The 19542-nt window shown below is 38.4% G+C and overlaps 1 protein-coding gene and 1 pseudogene across 1 annotated transcript; both read right to left on the bottom strand.

Annotated features, from left to right (window-relative positions):
• Positions 1-3194: 3194 nt before the first annotated feature.
• Positions 3195-13123, bottom strand: LOC118051330 (dynamin-2A). The gene is made up of 22 exons (XM_035061944.2): positions 12814-13123; positions 12516-12566; positions 12312-12432; positions 12099-12191; positions 11795-11856; positions 11302-11419; positions 10849-11191; positions 10410-10557; positions 9595-9696; positions 9387-9506; positions 8568-8651; positions 8348-8475; positions 7470-7554; positions 7215-7350; positions 6597-6673; positions 6027-6083; positions 5274-5421; positions 4982-5130; positions 4668-4781; positions 4508-4575; positions 4080-4252; positions 3195-3627 (listed from the first exon to the last, which is right to left on the bottom strand). The coding sequence occupies exons 1-22, from the start codon at positions 12970-12972 to the stop codon at positions 3413-3415; spliced, it is 2751 nt and encodes a 916-aa protein (XP_034917835.1). The 5' UTR covers positions 12973-13123; the 3' UTR covers positions 3195-3412.
• A 176-nt stretch (positions 13124-13299) lies between these two features.
• On the bottom strand, positions 13300-19144 carry LOC118051333 (chloride channel protein CLC-c-like; annotated as a pseudogene).
• Positions 19145-19542: the final 398 nt, after the last annotated feature.

The raw sequence follows: 19542 nt of genomic DNA on the forward strand, positions 1-19542 counted from the left end.
TCAGCAATATCTGGTTCCAAATCCTGTTTATGGAGTGCCTGTTGAGCAGAAGCCAAGAAGAGAGAAGTCAACTGGGTTTTTCGGATGTGTTGTCAACTTCTGTGCCAATCTAATCAGTTGCTTATGTCCATGTTTTCGCATTCAGGAAAAAAGTGAGTTCGTAGTGGCTTGAAGCCCGTAAAAGATCCATCCATATACATGCCTTTTTTTTTTTTTTAACATTTCAAGATCTAGTGGATGCTGTTGTAATTAGATTTTAAAGCTACTGAAATAACATTTGTAATGCAATCTGCTGTTATCATCATCATCATCATCATCATTATTATCTCTGTAGCCGTTTGAGAATCACTAAGTGGAAAATCACAGTTCCTTGTTATTTTCAGAAGCTACAATTTGTCGCTTTTCAAAAGCCCAGATGGACATTGAATAAAATGAGCTTATATATGGTTGATTTCTTTTGTAAAATTGAGGATACCTCCGTTAACAAATCAACAGAGGGACAGAACGAAGAGACAACGGGCCAAAGCAGTAGTACAGGTGAGAGGATCATGAAAATCATTGAACGACAGCACAAAATAAAGAAAAGAATTATGGCATCAGGCTTCATCACACCAATACCTTTTCACATTTTCATCAATGATATAGCATCCAGTCGTTTCTATCACATGATCCATGAGCTCACAGCAAGATTGCGAAGGACAGACTCACAACAAAACTGCCGATTGACTACATATATTGCACATGTATTGTGCTACATACAATAAATAAATAAAGGGTTGAGGTGTAGCCACCAAAGGCTCATCAAGATATGAGCTACAGCTTGGTTGTTTCATTTCTTCTTTTCTTTCTTCCAAAGGCATTCTTGCAATCACACTTTCAGATGCACTGGGAGCACGGCACCTTCAAGAAGAATGTGCGTTGAAAATATTACAGATTCAGCCATCTTCATTCTCCTCTTTACAGAGAGCTTTCCACATGCATCCACTGGAGAATGATTTGCATTTATTACAAAAGAGATCTTCTTCTGGCTAAAGAAATTGGCTCCCTGGGAAGAACTACTCCTTCCTCCCATTTTTTGCCCTTCAGTTTACACCGCAGATAGCAAAACAAGTACAACGACGCTGGAAACACGATGTCTCTCTTGATTTTAGAAACAGCCTCTTCCAATTTGGCCTCTAGCTCTGTTCCGCCACTGGACTGACCTTGCTGCTTCTATAAGCTGTTGAAGAACTTCCTCCAGTCTCCTAATTGCCCTGATCAAGCTGCCCTCAAAAACCTGTGTAATTTCCATTGATGTCATAGAACTTGGATCCTTCTGCCCAAGCATGCATAGCCTCCATGAAATCACAAAATCCTCCACATCAATTTGCACCTGTCATTTCGATCAAAAAAGAAAGGAAAAGAAATGGAACACTCCATTAAATGACAACGAGGAAATCAGTTTTCGAGTAGCATACAGTAGTGTAGGTTAATCACAGGTCATGCTAATCTCGGAGAAGGGGTATAATAACATGTACATAAACGCCAGACTCAATCCAAAATCTGTACAGCGCACTACAGGTGAATCTGTGACCAATTCTAAGCCCAAGAACGTGTAGTTCTACGCCTGGAAAAGTTGGATATCACTAATGAAGACAAACCATCCTTTCTAAGCATTTTTCTTTGAAATTTAAAGTTTCGAACCACCAGGAGTTCATTTTAAAGAGATAATGGTAATGTTCTAAAACACAGCAATCACAAAATTTATCTATATAAAACATGACTTCAGATTTACCATGATATCCATATTGCATACAAGGCACAAGGATCAAGAAAACAAAACCCCTGCCATGAAAAGATTTCATATTTACCTGGCATTCAAGCTGAAATTTGACACGTGCATAGAGATTAATAAAAGTTGTTGGTAATATACTCACTCTAGTAGCAGCAAGTCAAGTCGCACGTATTCAATACTTAGCTGTGTCCTTCGAAGGATGACAGGTTGTGCTGCCTGTTTTCTTCATCAAATACCAGCTGTTGGCAATTATTTTTCGAGTTACTAATTATTAACTTGTGTATATATAAACCAGAAGGTGATTAACATTAACCTCATCGTGTACTCAATTATTGTTGGACTAGACTTCCTTTTCTTTCTTCTTTTGTTTTATGTTTTAACCAATACAATGACGAGTAACGAAAGGACGATTGCTGCTCCGGCCCTGCTGCTACCCCGGCTTCGGCATTCATGGTATTGTTAATGAGAGGTTGCCGGCAAAATGTGGTAGCGATCAACGAATTAGAGAGCAGAGCATCCATAGAAACTCCTTGCAGGGGATTATTACTCGTAGATGATAGCATAGAACACATCTCTTATGCGAATAATCTGACTCTCAAGTTTGGTTCTGACTTGTTCGTTGTGCTCCAGAATGAACCTAGACGATCACAACAAGGGGCAACAGATTCTGTGATAGAAGGTTGAAAAGAACATGTTCATCAGGGCATGCATGATGATGGCATATGGATTATTGAAGACATCTATCCTCTCCTGCTGTCATATGGAATACAGCATTCATTATCTGCAGAGCACCAGCCATTTTGACGAGAGGACTGGTTGTGCCCACCTTCCTAAGAGTTATAGCATGTTTTCAAATCCCTCAGATGCAAAGCATTGAGTTCGAACCTCACCCTCCCTCACTTGGCAAGATTTCACTCCTTTGTGCTCTTCTTTGGACTTGCTTAACATTAGCAACTTAATTATTTCACATATGGCAAATTTAATCAGAAGATCACTGTATTATTGTTTGGACAATGGTTTTGGATGCATGCATGGCCAGGAAAAAAGAAGGATCAGAAAAGAAACCATGTTCCTGTTCTGATGAGGGCATGAAGCGGGAAACAGGAGGAGGAACATCTGGAGGGCTATTGGCTTCTAAGAAGAAGAGGAGGGATACCCCCCCCTCCCCTCCACCTGGATATCCACACCATATCAAGACATGAATCAAGGCCTCGAGGTTGGCAGTCCCACTCGATTGGAGGAGTCTGCACTTGTTGGCAATGGGGGTGGGCCAAACTCAAGCATCACAACTCTTCTCCAAACCACGAGAAAGAATTGTTTTTCCACTCGGGATTCAATACAACAAATACAAGAATTGTTTAATCGAACAAAAATAAAAAAAAATGCTCGCCTCATCACCCCCCATCTGCCAACTTGGAGAGAAGTAAATGGAAAATTTTAGCGTATGTAATAATACAACTTGAAATCTAGAACTTGTAACTGCAATGCCATATATATACACACACGCACGCCTTTTCCACTATTACAAATCTACCAACCTGACGTGAGCTTCAGAAATGTTCCCCGCTGCAGTGGGAGCAAAGCATGCGGCCACCCAACAATAATGCACGAATAATGAATTTGTGTTTCGGGCTTTATCTAATATCTATAGGATGAACCAGATGGCGGTGGTACGGGTGGCATCCGAGTTGGTGTCCGGCGGCTGCCGTTTGAGCTTACATCACCATTCTGAGCTGGATCACTGTTTCGTCGACTGTGGGACCTGGATGGGCCAACAGGTCCATTGGCTGCAGAATCAAATGCATTCCTCCAGTCTTCTCCTGACGAGGGTCCATTTGTTCTTGGGCTGCTTTCTGCGTGTATTTAGCATTGCAGATATTAAAATGAGATCAAAAATCTGAAAACATAGCAGGAGTGACAAGTGACTCTCTTTCAATAAAAACATGCAGCCTCTGTAAGACTACAGCAGTCCTTAGGAGAAAGTCAAATGAGGCAGGCTGGCATTTATGGCTAGGACGGTTCACAATGGAATGCCGAACCAACATGAATTACTCTCCCTACAAACTAAGTTCAACTGCCACCATCCACATTCGGGTTTTAGGACAAGCTATTTTCATGAAATCAGATTCAGCAGCCACCACAATATGCGGACAACAAATTTGAAATCAACTACATGAAGTTACTATGTAAAATACATATACTGATGCTGTTAGTTATATTATTATGAAAATGCAGACTAAGGTACACATGTGCATGAACAAGCACCAACATATAGGTGAATTGTAGTGTTTATAGCCACCGTTACCTGCTCCACCACCATCAGACCAACTGGATGCAGCAGCAGCTCGATTATCATGGATGCTAAGTTGCCTAGTGAGTTTTGAAAGAAGAGAAGACTGTTTCTGATAACGTTCCCTCTTCCTCTTTACATTCTGGTCCTCCTGCAGCAGCTCCTCAATCCTTGCTGTGCTTTGTGTGCTAGCCACCAAAAATTGAGTAACAAGTTAGTCTTTTACCAAGAAAATTTGGCAACAAAAAAGAAAGAAGAAATTTCCATGGCACTTGATTGGGTATTCAGTGCCACATGCAGGACACCAACTTCCATTACGAATATATCATGATGCATTCCAACAATCTTTTACAGAGACAAGGTTAGGAACAGTTGTTTGCAACTCATAGGGCATAAGCAAGAATATATTCACACATTACAAAGGCGAATAACAGTACACCGACCTAATAGAACTATATAATTGATTAAGCATGTCTTCTTTGGCTTTCTCCACTTGGCAAAGAACAACTGCCTGTTCAACAAGGACGAAATGATAAGTACCTCAAAAAGTTATATCAACAATTGAAAATAATATGATGATTGGCATTCAAGAAAAAGAAATACTTTTGGGACATTGGCACCAAGGCTGTTAAGAACAGCTTCAACGTAGCCGCGTACTTCTTGTGACATCCACCGAAGCTCCTCTTCAGGGTCGGCAGGTCTTCTAGCCATTGTATCCTAAAAAGGTGAGCAAATTAGAACAAATGCACAAAACAGGAACAAACAACTTCACTTTAGAGACGCTGATATTCCATTTCTTAAGAACTAAAATACTATGAAGAGGAGAAAAATTCTAAAAATCACAAATTGAAGCTGATGTATATAATGGTATCCAAAACAAAACAAAGAGAAATTCCAACTATCACTGGATAACTCACTAGGGAACCATCAGACATGCTCTGACGCATGGGAGGACCAGATTCACTAAGCACCTGGCCTCCTTTAGACTGGATGACATTTCTCAACTTGTTTAGCCACTCAACCTTATCGCCCATGCTCTCAGCTTTTAATACAACAGCACTGTGAGCTGCAAAACAAAAAAAATGGAGTGTTAATCAGCATGTATGTGAAAGAGTATTTTTTTTATTTTTTTATTTATTATCCTTTTCTTTTCAGGGGAGGGTGAATGCAAAAAAGATTGAGAAGCAAGCTAAAGATAAATATTGATACCTTTCAAGACAGTCTTATATGGAACCCTACTAGTTATTTTGAACACAAGACTGGGTCCTTTCTCAGAACTTGGTCCATTTGCCTTTTTATCCTTGGAACTTTTTGAAGAGGTTTCTTCTTCTTCAGAAACTTCTTCAATACTGCATTCCTGATTGTTACATCCAAAGATTAGGATAAAGCCTTAAGCATGAGCGAAAAAAACATGTCAAAATGGGCATTGATTTCAAGTTTCGTCACTCTGAAATTATTAGGGTAAAATCAATATGCTAGTTAACATATTCATTAGTCCTATCAGGAATTTCAGAACTTATAATAGTAGGTCAACCTGAGAATTTGCATCATAGAACTTCTAGTTTTAACTAGCCATGTTAGCGAATAGCAATAAATACCACTTGATGTCCACAGATGCTTTATATATTACCAATCACTCTGACGCTAGAAATAGATTTGCAACTATCATGCCCTTCCATATTTAAAACAAAACTGCAAATAATTTAAAATTTATTATGTACATGGCTGTAACTATTTCTGCATTTCCAAGGATATATTATATTATCCAAGTTTCTCAAGCAAATTAGGATATCGCAGGAGAGGACTGCCAATCCTTGCCAAGTTCAGCCATAACATGGCATCATTCTAAAAAACTAATTATTATACATATGGATTCCAGATAGGTTTGCTTCAGTGACTGGAAGGACTTGGCATTATGTTTTGTTACCACTTGAAATTTCCTTCTCCTGGTGAGATCCTTACCTCCAAAGTAATAACACCACGGAATTGTCTTTCTTCTTGCTTTTTTGTGTAACCAAGCTGCAACAAAAGGTAACTATTATAAGATACCATGCCAGTAAAGAGAGTTAGTAACCTACAAACAAAGGAGTGGTAATGGTAGAATAATGAACGATCAAATTCAAGGACTAATGAAGGGGGTGATAAACATTATTCCAAGACCTGATTTCTGGATGGGTGACAACTTTTACCAATGGCACCAAATAACAATCAACAAATTTCTAATAACTTCCTTAACAATGTAAAAGATGATAGTATAATAAAAAATACCTCTTCTTGAAACTCGATGGCATTTTTTTATGTAACATTTTAAGCATTACATTCATTTCAAGCATACTTTGCAAGCTTGACATGATACTCCTACATAATAGGCATTTTAATGTGACATAAGTACATGCTTATGCAAATTTGTTAGATTTACAGGAGTTGATAAATGGAGCGCTGTGTTTGGTAAAGGAACATGTCAACTGCAGTACAAAGGAGATCAAATTATCATGCCCTCACTTTATGTTGTTGAAAACATTATACACTAACCTTGCCAGTTTTTTCATTCAAAACAAACCACCGCTTACTCCAGCCATTAAGTTTTCCACTTTTCTTTAATAAAAACCCTGCATTTCCAGAGCAGAATCAATGACATGTGGAAGTAAAACAAATAAAAGCACTTCCACAAGGATCCAGCACCAATCTTCTTTTCCCTATTGAGTACCTTAAGTCTATCTTTGAAATCAAAGTTGCAGATACAATTTACTGAGTAACAAGAGATCGCACAACAAGCAGGCAGCCAATAACATAACAATAATAAAAAAAAAACAGGTGCACACATTCATCACCCCTCCTCCCAACATAACAATAATAATATCAATAAAGAAAGAAAAGAAAAGAAAGAAAAACAAACTGAATTTGTTAAAAATAGTGTTCTGCACAGTTCGGTCACATTTTCATTGCCAGGATATTCCAGAATATTGGTCCACCATAATTTCTAAAGAACAATTACAGTATATTTCACACATGTTAAGCAAAATATATGTGTGCATGCACCTTAAGCATGTTTGCAGATGAAGCATGTTACAGCTCCAATATTAGAATGAGGACACTGATTTCTGTATTGTTTAGACAAAATTATCAGTATGAATAAGTTAAAGTACAAACCTGCTGTTATCTCACCCCCAGGCCCAGCAGTTTTCAAGGCAGATCCCTCTTGGGCATCTTTATCCTGCTGATTGGATTTCTCTTTCAATGATTTCAAGCTTCCTCCAGATTGTTGACCTGTTTGGGGGCTGGTTGCCTAAGTGATACATTGAAGATAATTAATACATGTGATGAGAAAAACTGATAAAGGATTTTGCGTGAGGTGAGGATGCATGCATGTAAATCCAATTAAATTTAGAAACAGCAAATAGTCACCCTGTTTAAGATAGACTGCTCAGCGTCAACTGCCTTTTTTGAAGATTTGTTCTTTAGCTCGTCCTCACGGCGCTGCCTATCCATTCTGATTAAGATTAAGTAATGAAGGATCAGATAGACAGAAAGAAAATCCATGGAAACCATCACGTATCACAAAAGCACACTTTATAAATTAAAACAATAAATCATTTGGGAAGAAAAATGGATGCAAGTGAATTATAGGAAAAAAATTATTGAGAACCCACATTTGAATATGTCAGTACAAGGCTTTAGTTTAAGCATACAAAGAGCTTCCCTTGCCATTGTAATTTATTCTCTTTCCTATATTTCTTTTAGACGCTGACAAGAATTTGATAAAGGAAAATTGAAAATTCAATGTGTTATATATCACAATACACAAGACTCCCTTACTAGAACTTCTGGAGAAGCCCTTACGAATTTAAATCTGATTAACCAATAAATCAATATGGCCCCATCTTCCGATTCAGGAGTCTCAGATTGGGGAGGCAGGGTTTCTCATAATCTAGTTGACACATCATATCAGTAACCAATATAATGATTTATTAAATAACCGACAACAAATGACATGGAAAGGTATCAATTTTTGAAACAACCTTGGCTGATAAACACAAAGTTCACATTGCGGAGGCAACATATACTAAAACTGACAAACATAAGGTAATCATTTACCAACATGATAAATTAGAAACTTAACAACAAAATGAAATCAAATACAGATGCCAGAACAGACACAAAGAAAGTATATACTTACCTACCAGGGTTAAACATCAAAGCACATCCTTTTCCACCAACAATGATAATAATAATTTCAAAAATAAAAGGCCCAATATTTATCTACATTTCACTTTTAAACATACCGCCTCTGCACCAATCGGATGAAGTGTTGAGGTGGAACAAACACACGTTCCATATCAACTAGGGCAACTACCATTTTCTTAGCTTCATTTTTAAATCCATCAAGCACAGAACTTGCAATTGCCACAACCTGCTCAATAAAATTTTAAACTGAGATCCAGAGTTCTAGACAATAAAACTTCTTCCATAAAGTGTACAAAAACAGCAGCTAAGCTGCAGTACCTCTCTCTTGAAAGGAGGATACCTTCCAAGTCCAGGAGTGGCATTTGCAGCAGATGATACAATATCCAGTAGTACACGATGCACCTATTTTACAACCACCCAAATAAAAAGTAACTCAAGTTAAATTAGTAGCAGGAAAAGATGCACCTATTTTACAACCACCAAAATAAAAAGTTACTCAAGTTAATTGGTAGCAGGAAAAACCGCACGCACACCCATTGAATAAGAGTTTTAGATTAAGCAATACCAATAAAAGAACAAACTAGATCATCAAAATTTTGGAGTCTCTTCTTCCCTAGAAATTTATTGCCTGGAATATATGGGAACCGCAGAATATTAAATTGAAAAAATAAGAAAGTAGAATTGATAAAAAAAAAGTGAAAATGGTCAGACTGATAAATGCCTGTGATTTATAAAGTAACATGTGATGCTATGTCAACAATTTTACTAGGGGATTGAAATTTGAAAACCATTATATTACCCCAAATTGTTTATGCCTAGTTTTTGTGATCTGATACATTCAGATTTGCTTGCAGAATATGATGATTCCACAACTTGCAAAGGGGAATCAGGTGTATTCATGATTTATCAAAACATGAAAGATACCAGCATTTTGCCAAAAGATTTGCTGCTGTGTGGGTTAGTGCAAAGACCAAGGAGCCACAGGCATGGGCACGCATGTAATCATATTATAATTGCAACATTCCCTTCTTTTCATTGTTGGATTGAACAGGTTTTGATTTCAAGTAAAGTATTTTGGTTACTCGAGAAGAATCCAAAGATGGAATATATTCCAAAGTGGCAAACATAAAACTGTACCTCATCAACACACAGCTTTGAGGGTTCCTTTGCCAGCTCCAGGACACCTTTTATTAAGGACCTCAATCCCTTCTCTGGTGATATAAGATAAGGTTGATAACCATCTGCTTCTAGGACAATCTGATATCAAGGAAACATACTTCAAGAGGACTTCAAAACATTTCTAATAAGAAAGAAATACAGCATAAAGTTAGAAGAGAAGAAATACCCTTTTGACATTGTTTATGTCAAAATGCCTATCTAAAGGTAGCTGCTTGATCCTGTTTGGAAAATTACCCTCAAAACTTGCAACAACTTTCCAACCATTACCCTGTAAATAAGCTGGGTTAAAGAAACTATAGTGATTGTACAACAGAACATGGTTTTCAAGCCTTAACAACAAAGATAATCAATGCAAGTCAAATCCCAGTCATGATCCTCAAACTTTAAGAAGTGTGAGACAATTAACTGCATGCACAATCATACTCTTGCCCTGTAAATAGGAGTTACATATATATATATATATACAAGTAAAGTGAAACTGTGCAGTATTGAATTATTCTTGGCTCATAAGGACATCATAACTCAAGCACATATATCCTTAACTAATTTATAAACTTTCATTTCTTGAAAGTCCCTATTCACATTCAATTTCCACACAAGTTCAAATTCTTTGAGCATGAGCCCTGGAGGTTCAGTGACATTCATCAGGCTGCAAGCACCATATTAACAGCTAATCCTGTGAATTTGAGGCATTTCCTTTTAGCTTTGAGGAATCTCTGACATTTTGAGATTTTATAATTTTCTGGCACATAATATAGATCCATAATGTTAAATAGTATCTACAATAGAAAAAGCAAGTCTACATGATGAAAGATGAAAGCAAACCATATTAATTTAACAAAAGTTTAGAGGCCATTTTTTTCTTTTCATATAAACTATAATCATCCTGACACGGGAAATATCTGTAGTGTGCTGTCACTAGTCTCTCTTCCAGTTATAATAAAAATGATGCATAAGATGCTTCAAAAAGAAACTACTCACTTCACCACCAACAAGATGCAGGAGAAATTTGTCTTCAAACTCACGGCAGAGCTCCAAAGCTAAAGCTCTTGTACCTTCAGAGCTACTAACCATTTGCTCGCCAAGCCTCACCATTTCGTCTTGAACTATTTGAGATTTCCCCTGAAGCCTACAGTTTTATCAAAGCATATAAACAGCATTAAAGGTCTAATGGACACAAAGCATCATAATACAGGAGAAGCCCAGACCTAATATAGCAATTGTCTGATAGAGTGACAGTAGATAATAATTTTCTAATTCTTGTCAAAAAGAGGGAAAATGCCAGAGAGAAGGAAGCAATATGAAGACAGCAGATGATATTTACGACAGTTTTGGATAAAAAAAAAACAGATAAGTTAATAGAAACAAAGATCAAGCAGCAGCAGCAGGAGGAGGAGGAGGAGGAGAAAAGGAGCAATACCCAGAAAGGAGACTGGGAAGCCTGAGTTTCATGCGACTACGAATCTGACCAGCAAGGACATCCACCAGAGCAACTCTCCCAAGCTTGCTTTGAGGGGCTCCAGTCAATATAGATTTTAGACTTTCACTTTCAGCTCGCCAGGCAGTTTCCAAAGAGCTCTCGGATGAAGCACTTCCAGATTGCACTGACGCTATGGAAACAGATTGACCGATCAATGCAACCCATGGAATGTCAGATGTTTTTGGTGGTCCCTGATTCAAAAGAAGAGCTTGAACAGCTGCAATAGCTTTTGACTCTGTAGCTGCTTGATCAATTTTACTAATAATGCCAACTGTTCTGGTACCTATAATGCAACACAAATCATACTTAAAACTCAAATAAAAAGTTTTCAAAATTTCAAAAATATAGATCTTTTTGACAAAAAGATAGGATGCAAGCTTAACATTGACTCACTCTCTGCATCATATTCCTTTGCAATTCTGAGGGCTCTAGAGGAAGAAATTTCTGGCGCCTGAATAGCAGGTATTACAACTAGCAGAATAGCATCATTGTGCTGAACATATTCACTGATCTGGCAGAGCAAAAAAAAAAATTGCCATTAAAAGAGCTTCCAATTGCACTGACTTAGAAACAAAGGGAAAAATAAAAAAAGACCTTCCAAACTACAGCAATTTTTATTTTATAAGAACCAAGAGGTACAACTCATACAAAAACAGGGCATCAAGGGTAGCCACCCACACAAACTATAACAATATTAGTTATAGAAAGAGCCCATTCACAAAAGAGAAAATATGAATCATATACAGCAGGAAGAGAACCAAAATATTGATTGACCTTTGAAGTACAGCACCTGATACACAGAAATAATCAGAAAAGAGAAACAAGAGAATCACACATGTACCTACTGCAAAAACTAGAAAACCAGAAATAAAATAACACCACTCACCATCGAGTCATCTACGATTCTTTGATCCACCCCAGGCAAGTCAATCAATTTCAATGGAGGAGCTGAACATATCAGAGGAAAGAAATTAATTAAAACTGATGCAGGGAAAGTGCATGAGTTGGTGAATGTTGTCTTGGTGTCTTTGCATGAATAATCTGCACTAAGACCTCATTAATTTGACACTGTCCATGCCATCTACGTAACTGGATAATCATAGGGAAATGCCATAAATGATCTGCATTGCACCATTTTACTATTATTTTCCACAAAGTCTTTACAGAAAATCTTTAAGTGAGGAACAAACCTGTACTGGTACGAAGTTTCAGATATATTTCATCACGACTCCTGCCGGAGGAAACCTTGCTAAGCCTTTCCTGTAGAGAATGCCGAAGAGCACCTATGACGTACCAAATTAGAGAAACCAACAAGAATCAGAGACATTAAACAGAAAATTCAAGATAAAAAGATGCCGCATTGGCAAACAAAATGCAATTGAAAATTTAGTAAGAGAACTTACTCGCAGAAACCTGTTGATTTTTGCTGTCAATCTGTAAAATAATTGATTTACTGCTTACGGAACTATCCCTACTTAAATCTATGCTTATCGGAGCCCGAGTGGCTCCATTTTCACCGGTGGGCTGCCAAAATCATAAGAAAAAACTGTCGTCAGCGGGAAAAATGGCATCAAATCAACAACAGTGCAAGGGAAATACAAGCTTACCAAAACAGGATGTCCGATTAAACTATTCAACACAGCAGATTTACCCGCACCCTGTTCAAACGAGGAAGCTCGTCAAAAAGTTCGGATATTCAAGCATTCATCTCCTTTCTTTCTTTCTTTCTTTCTTTCTTTCTTTCCTTTTGTTTTAATCCAGACGGAAAAAGAGAAGACAACCTTTTCTTGCATTTTTCAACAGTTTCTATATTTGAATCCAAACACAGCCTTAATTGCAAAGAAACCTATAAACAGATCCAACGATCTAACATGCATTTATTACTTGAGAGAGAGAGGAACTTACGACATTGCCGAGAGCGACGACATTGAGGAAAGTAGAAGAGCGTCTGGAAGAAGAAGGAGAGGACGACGTCGTCGTTTCATCAACGTCTTCGTCGGCAAGCAAAGCAGATGCTTGCCTCATAGATTCCGAAAGCTGAGTCAATTCTTCGATCGCCTCCATAACTGATTAAAATGAAGATGGTAGTATATAAACTTCTATGTATGCCAAGATTTGCAGATCTCAGAAGGAAGGAGAGGAGAGGAGGGGAACCCTGAGATTGGATCTGGGTGGGTAGAGGGGAGATTTGATTCAAAAAATTGGGGATGCAGCTCTCTTTTAATTATTACAAATTTGATGCCTCTTTTTTTTGGTTCTTATAAACAAGCCAACCCAACAAAATGCATGTATCGCTGGATGGGTTTTTTATTGCCTTGCCAAATGGTCCTCTAAGTTTCTGTTTTCTTTTTTAGGGACTAGAAGTGACAGTTATTAGAGCACAGCTGTAAAATCTAGACCGACCGGGGGGTGGGAATGAAGCTTGTGTCAGTCAATTCAGGTTGAAAAAACAAAAAAAGTTACCCAGTTAAAAACTTTAACTGACTCTGTTGGCTTTTTTTTAATATTACAACAATGCTATTTTGATTTTTTTTTAAATATTTTTTAATATTGAGGTCACTTGATTAAATATATTTGTTCAATATTAGGAATAAAATTAAAACTTTTAAGAGTTCATGGACGAAAATGTAATGTTGTATCCCATCAAAGATCAGCCAGTCCACGTGACTAAACAGCATTAATCACCCCCTCAATCTTTCGTTTCTCCAGATCGCTATCAGTTTTCATTGGCCTGCTAATATTAGGGTTCAACAACCCTTAGGGTTCTCTCTGTGTACATTGCTGATCTTACTTCGGAGTGATGATGAACTTAGCCAGCTTTAACTCAAATTAGGGCTCTCTGGTCTTCAAAATATCGCATAAAATCTTATTCCGGGAGAAACAGCTTTCGTTTTACTGCTTTCACAGTTACATCCTCTGTAACCTACATTGTTTCTTCCCTCGTTTGGCAATGGCGAGGGGAAGCTAACAGCTCCATAAGAACGAGTCCTTACGGGCAGCAAGGATTACATAGCTTGCTCACCTACTTGTGAGGTTTAATATGTGGGTAAAGCCCCAGTATATGATCTGGTGTGAAGTCATGGCGAGTCAGGATCCCGACAATAGGAGGCCTCTGCAAAATAGAGAAATTTGAGGAAATCTCTGCATGAGTATTCACATGGATTCTAAAGCTAAGTGTTCATATGCATATTATTAAACACATGTATAGCATCGGGAGAGTCGTACCCCTGGTGTCTTGGGCACCACACACAAGTGTCTCAGGCCAAGTTCGCGAAAAGAGAACAGCAGCTTTTGCTAGAGACATTGTTTCAACCACGGTGTATGGAGATGTGTTGGTAATAGGATGGAGATCAACATACATCTCCATCTCCTCCTCTGTGATCTCCAAATCCTCCAGCTTCACCCCTTTGCCTGATCCAGCCTTTGCAAAGTCATGTGCCTTGAAACTCTTCATGATCCCTGACCCCGTCTTTACTCTCTGCTTTGTAAATTTCTTTCCTCTTAGCAACACAAGCAGATGAGACCTCAAGACAAGTCCACACAATTCTGGAGCATCTGAACAAGGCGGCTCACCAATCACGGGGAATCCATTGTGCCCTGTTACTTTCAAAGCATGCATCAGGTTCCCTACCTTTTCAATCCCAGAGAATGAAACTAATGGACCAGAAACAACATCACTTGCAACAAGATGTCTCATGTATGGTTCTGCATGGGCTTCCATGTAAGGAAATCCTTTCATTCTCACCATTTGATCATAAATACCCTTGTTGAAACAATCGGCCACTGTTTTTGAAATGAGGAGCACTAGCATCATTAGTGGAAGCATAAGCAGGTCGTTAGTAAGTTCAAGAAGGATGACACAGAGAGAAACTGTCATTCTCATGGTGCCACCAAGGAAGGAGGCAGCTCCAAGGAGGGCACAGGGACCCGCATCAAGATTAGACAGAGGGCCAAGCATTGTTCCAGTAAGACGCCCATAAGAGGCCCCGGCAAGAATGACGGGGATGAAGAGCCCAGAGGGAACAGCAATGCCGTAAGTAACAATGCCAAGGCAGTAAATAGCAAAGAAGAAACCATAAGGGTGGAGAGGTGAAATTCCTTTTCACTACCGGAAGTGAATAGGTTGCGGATGGCATCATCATTTGGTGTTGAAAACGAGGGAAGCAAGGTCGTTGTAGTGGTTTGGTGGACACTGGAAATTCTTGAAGTTGCCAGAGCGACCTTCAGTTGGGCATTTCTCGGCCAGGTGAGGGGGACAGGGAATGCACTTCGAAAGCCATGGGAGACCATAGGAGCAACAAGAGGTCAAAAGGGAAATGACAATAACAAGCAGGATCTTAAACGAAGGACCCCTCCTGTAATTTGTTCAAACCATCAGCATCAACAAACTATAAAGCATGACGATTCATGAGAAAAATGGCGATGAACATTAACAGTAAAATACTCATTGATACGAAGAGACTTAATTTTCAGGGCATACTCATTGATGAGGCTGTACGTGCGAAGAACCTTGACGACACAATAGTTGTAAAGGCTTCCAAAAACGCCTCCTATCACTCCAAGGAACACAACTGCTAGTAGATCTGGGGTGCTGTAAAAGGCTTTTCTAGAATTTACATCAAACATGATCAGACCTCCTTGTCCAAATAGCCCACATTTTCCAGATCGGCAAAAATCTATGAGACCTCTCAATACGACTGCTACTACAGCTGTCGTAAAGAACGTCCTCCAAAGAAGGGCACTCCTCCACCTGAACGGAATGGGAAAATGATATATTTCACCCAGTTGTAGAAGAAGGAAGAAAAGAACACTTTTGTAGAAATGGGGAGGAGAGGATGATAACAGAACAGGGAGTTACCAGGAAGCAGCTTCTTCAAGGGCAAATAAGACCCCGCCAACAGGAGCACGGAAGGCAGCTGCTACACCAGCAGCAGAACCACATGTAACCAAATCTCGCCGGTCTCGATCATTTTTGAAGTATCTCAACCATTTCCATGTCAAATGATACTTGCGAGAACCACCCTGTCCAAGTAAGGAGGCTATGCAAGCACCAGTATGTACCATGGGTCCTTCTTTACCAACAACAAATCCAGCAGCAACTCCAAAATATGGACCCGAAAATCTGAGAGGTTCAAATCAAATATAAAAACTTCAGTACCCAACAAGGATCAAATTTCCTGAACCGCTTGTAAATGACTCACGTCAGTGATGAATTAGCTCATCATGTATTAGAAACAGTTTTAAAGAAGACGGTCAACATCAAAAGGCAGGAAAGTTAGCTGCTTCAGAGAATCAAAATAGCTATTATTTCCACAGAGACAAAAGAAAGTAGAATACTTCATGAATAGAAGAAATACTGAGCATAATAAACATCTGCAGCAAAAGCTTCTCACATTAAGAGACACTAGCAGAATTCTTCTCTTTGTTTAGATTTTGCTTGTGTTCTGATGAAAAGTTCAATGGGAAGAACTAATGCATATGGTTTGGGGCTTGTTGTTTCACCCCAAGTATCCTGACAAGGTAGTGTATTCACATCAGACATGTAAGCAAAACCCATGAGGAAGGCAATTTGACTTGAGTTGGGTTTCGAGGAGCTTATAGTGGCTTGGCCATCAAAATATTCATTTGCATGCAGAAAATAGAAGCTAAAGCAATTTTTCATCAGAACAATTCTCTCATGTTTGGAGGTTAGACGATGAAATATTAGATTGATTTGTCTCATTTTGATGCAGGTCTAGTAACAACTAGAACAGGGTTTCAGATTTAATCTACAATTTTATGGAAACATGAGAATTGGATCTGGCCTTTATGTCTTTGTATACATTGAATAATTATGGGAAACAACTTGATTTAAAGCATTCAGACAATCACTGAATTCCAATAATTGTATAGAGGGAACCGATGGAACCTATAAAGTTGGCGGGGAGAGAGTTGCAGATAGCTTGTGATTCACCTTTACAAAGAGGGTAGCAGGAGCCAAAATAGAAGGAGCATCTACACCATTGAGGTATGCTTTAACCTCAGGTATACCAGAGCCTGCTGCTGCAGGAGCAACGTAAGCACAGAGGGCTGCAGCAGCAATAGCCAAAACCACGTTGCAACCAGCATAAGTTGCAAATGCCTGATAGTACCTGCACTGAAAAAAGAATCATTTATATCATTTTTTTTTATTAAAAGAAAAACTAACATAAGCATCTAAGCTGTTTCATGATAAAAACATAGCCGATTATATCACTAGCACAAGACAAAAATCTAACAAAAACTTGATTTGCAGAACAACAAAAAAAATGAGGTAAAGATATCAAGTTGTTCTGTTATATCTAGAGAATTATGTGTCCTCAAGGAGATCCCCGACACTAGATATTGGTTCCGACTTGGGGTCACACGTTGAGATCTAATTGAGGATTGGGTGTGGAGGTGGGCCTGGGGAGGACTACCTCCATACATAGCTCAATGCCTGATGGGGCCTCTGAGTGCACCAAGAAGTTGTTCGTAGAAGTATAAAATATGAATATGGTATAATATCTCAAGAGAATTAACAGAAAATAATAGCACTTTATCATGAAGAAAAAACACTTGCAGTGATGATGAGGCTTACTTGTTCTCAAGCATGAGATTGTTTGTCAGCAGAAGTTTGAAACCAGCTATGTTTTCAACAGCGAGGTTATTGAAGAAGCCGACAAGCCCTGTACCTAACCCAATGAGGAGAGCAAGTGTCCACTTGAGGACAACATACTGATATATCTCAACCTTCTTTCGAGACCTCCAGTCTTGTTTAAAAAGTTCATTATCAGCAATCCTGCCAGAGTATATTCCAGTGGGTCAGAATGCGGTAGGAACAGAAGATTACTTCTAACATCAAATGAAGTAATGCTTGGAGCTTTCAACAATCTATTCTCCCCTTCAATAACCTTATTTTAAGCATTTCAGCATTTCTATTCTTGGTAAGGAGAGGTGCTAAGGCACCAGTGAACACCCTATGGCTACCGAAAGGCTAATTACGGTCACCACCTGAAAGCCATGGGTGAACAGAAAGCTGGGAAAGCAAGCCTAGGAAGGAGGCCTGTTCCCCCGCATAAATTTAACAGGCCGATTCTGTAAGACCAAGTACAGCCTCGATAAACTAAATGATTGGTGATAAACATAAGATCAAGGTCGTCAGCCTCTATCATTTACAGTAGTTAGTCCACCTTTACTTTCCTAACCATAACAGCTTCCACTCTGTAACTCCTAGAAATGCTTTTTATTGAAAATAGCTTCTTGTTCAACTTCTAATAAGTGGCAACGCACTGCGGTTACACCTGCATTTCGCCAGCAAAAGCATAAGAAATTATGCTTTTGCTGCGATGCACCGCGTTGCAAAACGGTGCCTAAGAGTGAGGGAAGGCGGATTGAACAGTAAAAAACTTGCATAAACTCGAACACAAAATGGTGATTTCTTAAAATTACAACGTTTGATTAATGCATTAAACAGCCAATTTAGTTCTGGAAAACTACAAATAGTTACCAAGCTACTACATCAGCATCATGGCTCGCTCGAGAGCGACCTTGTTTGTTCTAAGCCAAAATCAAACAACAAAAGATTCAGAATTTAGTTTCCTATTTATCCTAAATTGTCTTTGCACACACAGACACACTACAAAAAATGTAGAACAAGAACATACAATACAAATGTCCCTTCTTTTTGTCATTTTCCCTCTGTTTCTAGCTATCCAAAAGAAGAAAAGAAAAGAAGAATTGATATGATAGGAAGATTTTAAAAAGAAAATAAAGAAGCCATCAGTAATTCTTCTAATAAACCAATTCACCCTCACATTTAACAGATAAAAAATATTTTTAAAAAAGGAAGAAGAAGAAGAAGAAGATTGGGACTTACTCATAATCAAGGCTTTCAATAGGGCAGGTATTGGCACCAACAATGGCAATCTGTGAAGTATTATTCTTTATATTCCTAACAAGAAACGGCTCTCTCAACATTGACACACTGTGTTCCTTATCATCATCTTCTATCTCAAATCCATTCCCTTCTCTACGACTATGATCCTCCTCCATTTTCTTCTCCCCCTTTTCTCTATCTCTCTCAAACTTTTCTCGGTCTTGGTATTTGCACGTCAAGTATATACTATACGAGGGGGGCAAGCTGTAACAAATCTGTTTCCTTTTAAGCTGGATTTTGAAGTTCAATCAAGAGCAACGGGACCACCTTTTTCTCTTTCCTGAACAGATAAAAGCGAAGTTTGAGTTGTCTGTCTTACGTTACATGGGAAGACAAAGACAGAGAGACTTATGTCTTGTCATCTGATTTCCTCAGTTTACTTCTATAAATAAATAAATAATCTTTCAACTTTTTTTTTCTTCAAAACTATTTTGAAGATATATAAATTTAATTCAAAAGATTTTTTTTCTTTCTAGTATGTATCTAACCCTTACTTAACCAATAAAACAAATGTTTTTCTTTATAAGGAATTAAAAATCATTGAATATAATGTATTATATCATTTAAAGAAATACAAGATACACGATCAAAGCATACACACACGCTAATAAATCAATCATGAGCCACGTTGTCACGCCGAGAATCCTGTTTATAGATTTTCTTCTATTAACAAATAAAATTCTCAAACCAGCTTATTT

This window comes from Populus alba, chromosome 3 (assembly GCF_005239225.2).
Source record: "Populus alba chromosome 3, ASM523922v2, whole genome shotgun sequence".
Taxonomy (NCBI): Eukaryota; Viridiplantae; Streptophyta; class Magnoliopsida; order Malpighiales; family Salicaceae; genus Populus; species Populus alba.

Bases quoted from the DNA above. Each gene is read 5' to 3' on its own strand.
- LOC118051330 (XM_035061944.2), bottom strand. From the start codon at position 12,972: ATGGAGGCGATCGAAGAATTGACTCAGCTTTCGGAATCTATGAGGCAA. The intron at 9,697-10,409 runs GTGAGTAGTTTC...GCTTATTTACAG, and splicing joins TGCATCTTGTTGGTGGTGAA to GGTAATGGTTGGAAAGTTGT. The intron at 5,131-5,273 runs GTATCAATATTT...TTTGTTTTGCAG, and splicing joins ATATAAGACTGTCTTGAAAG to CTCACAGTGCTGTTGTATTA.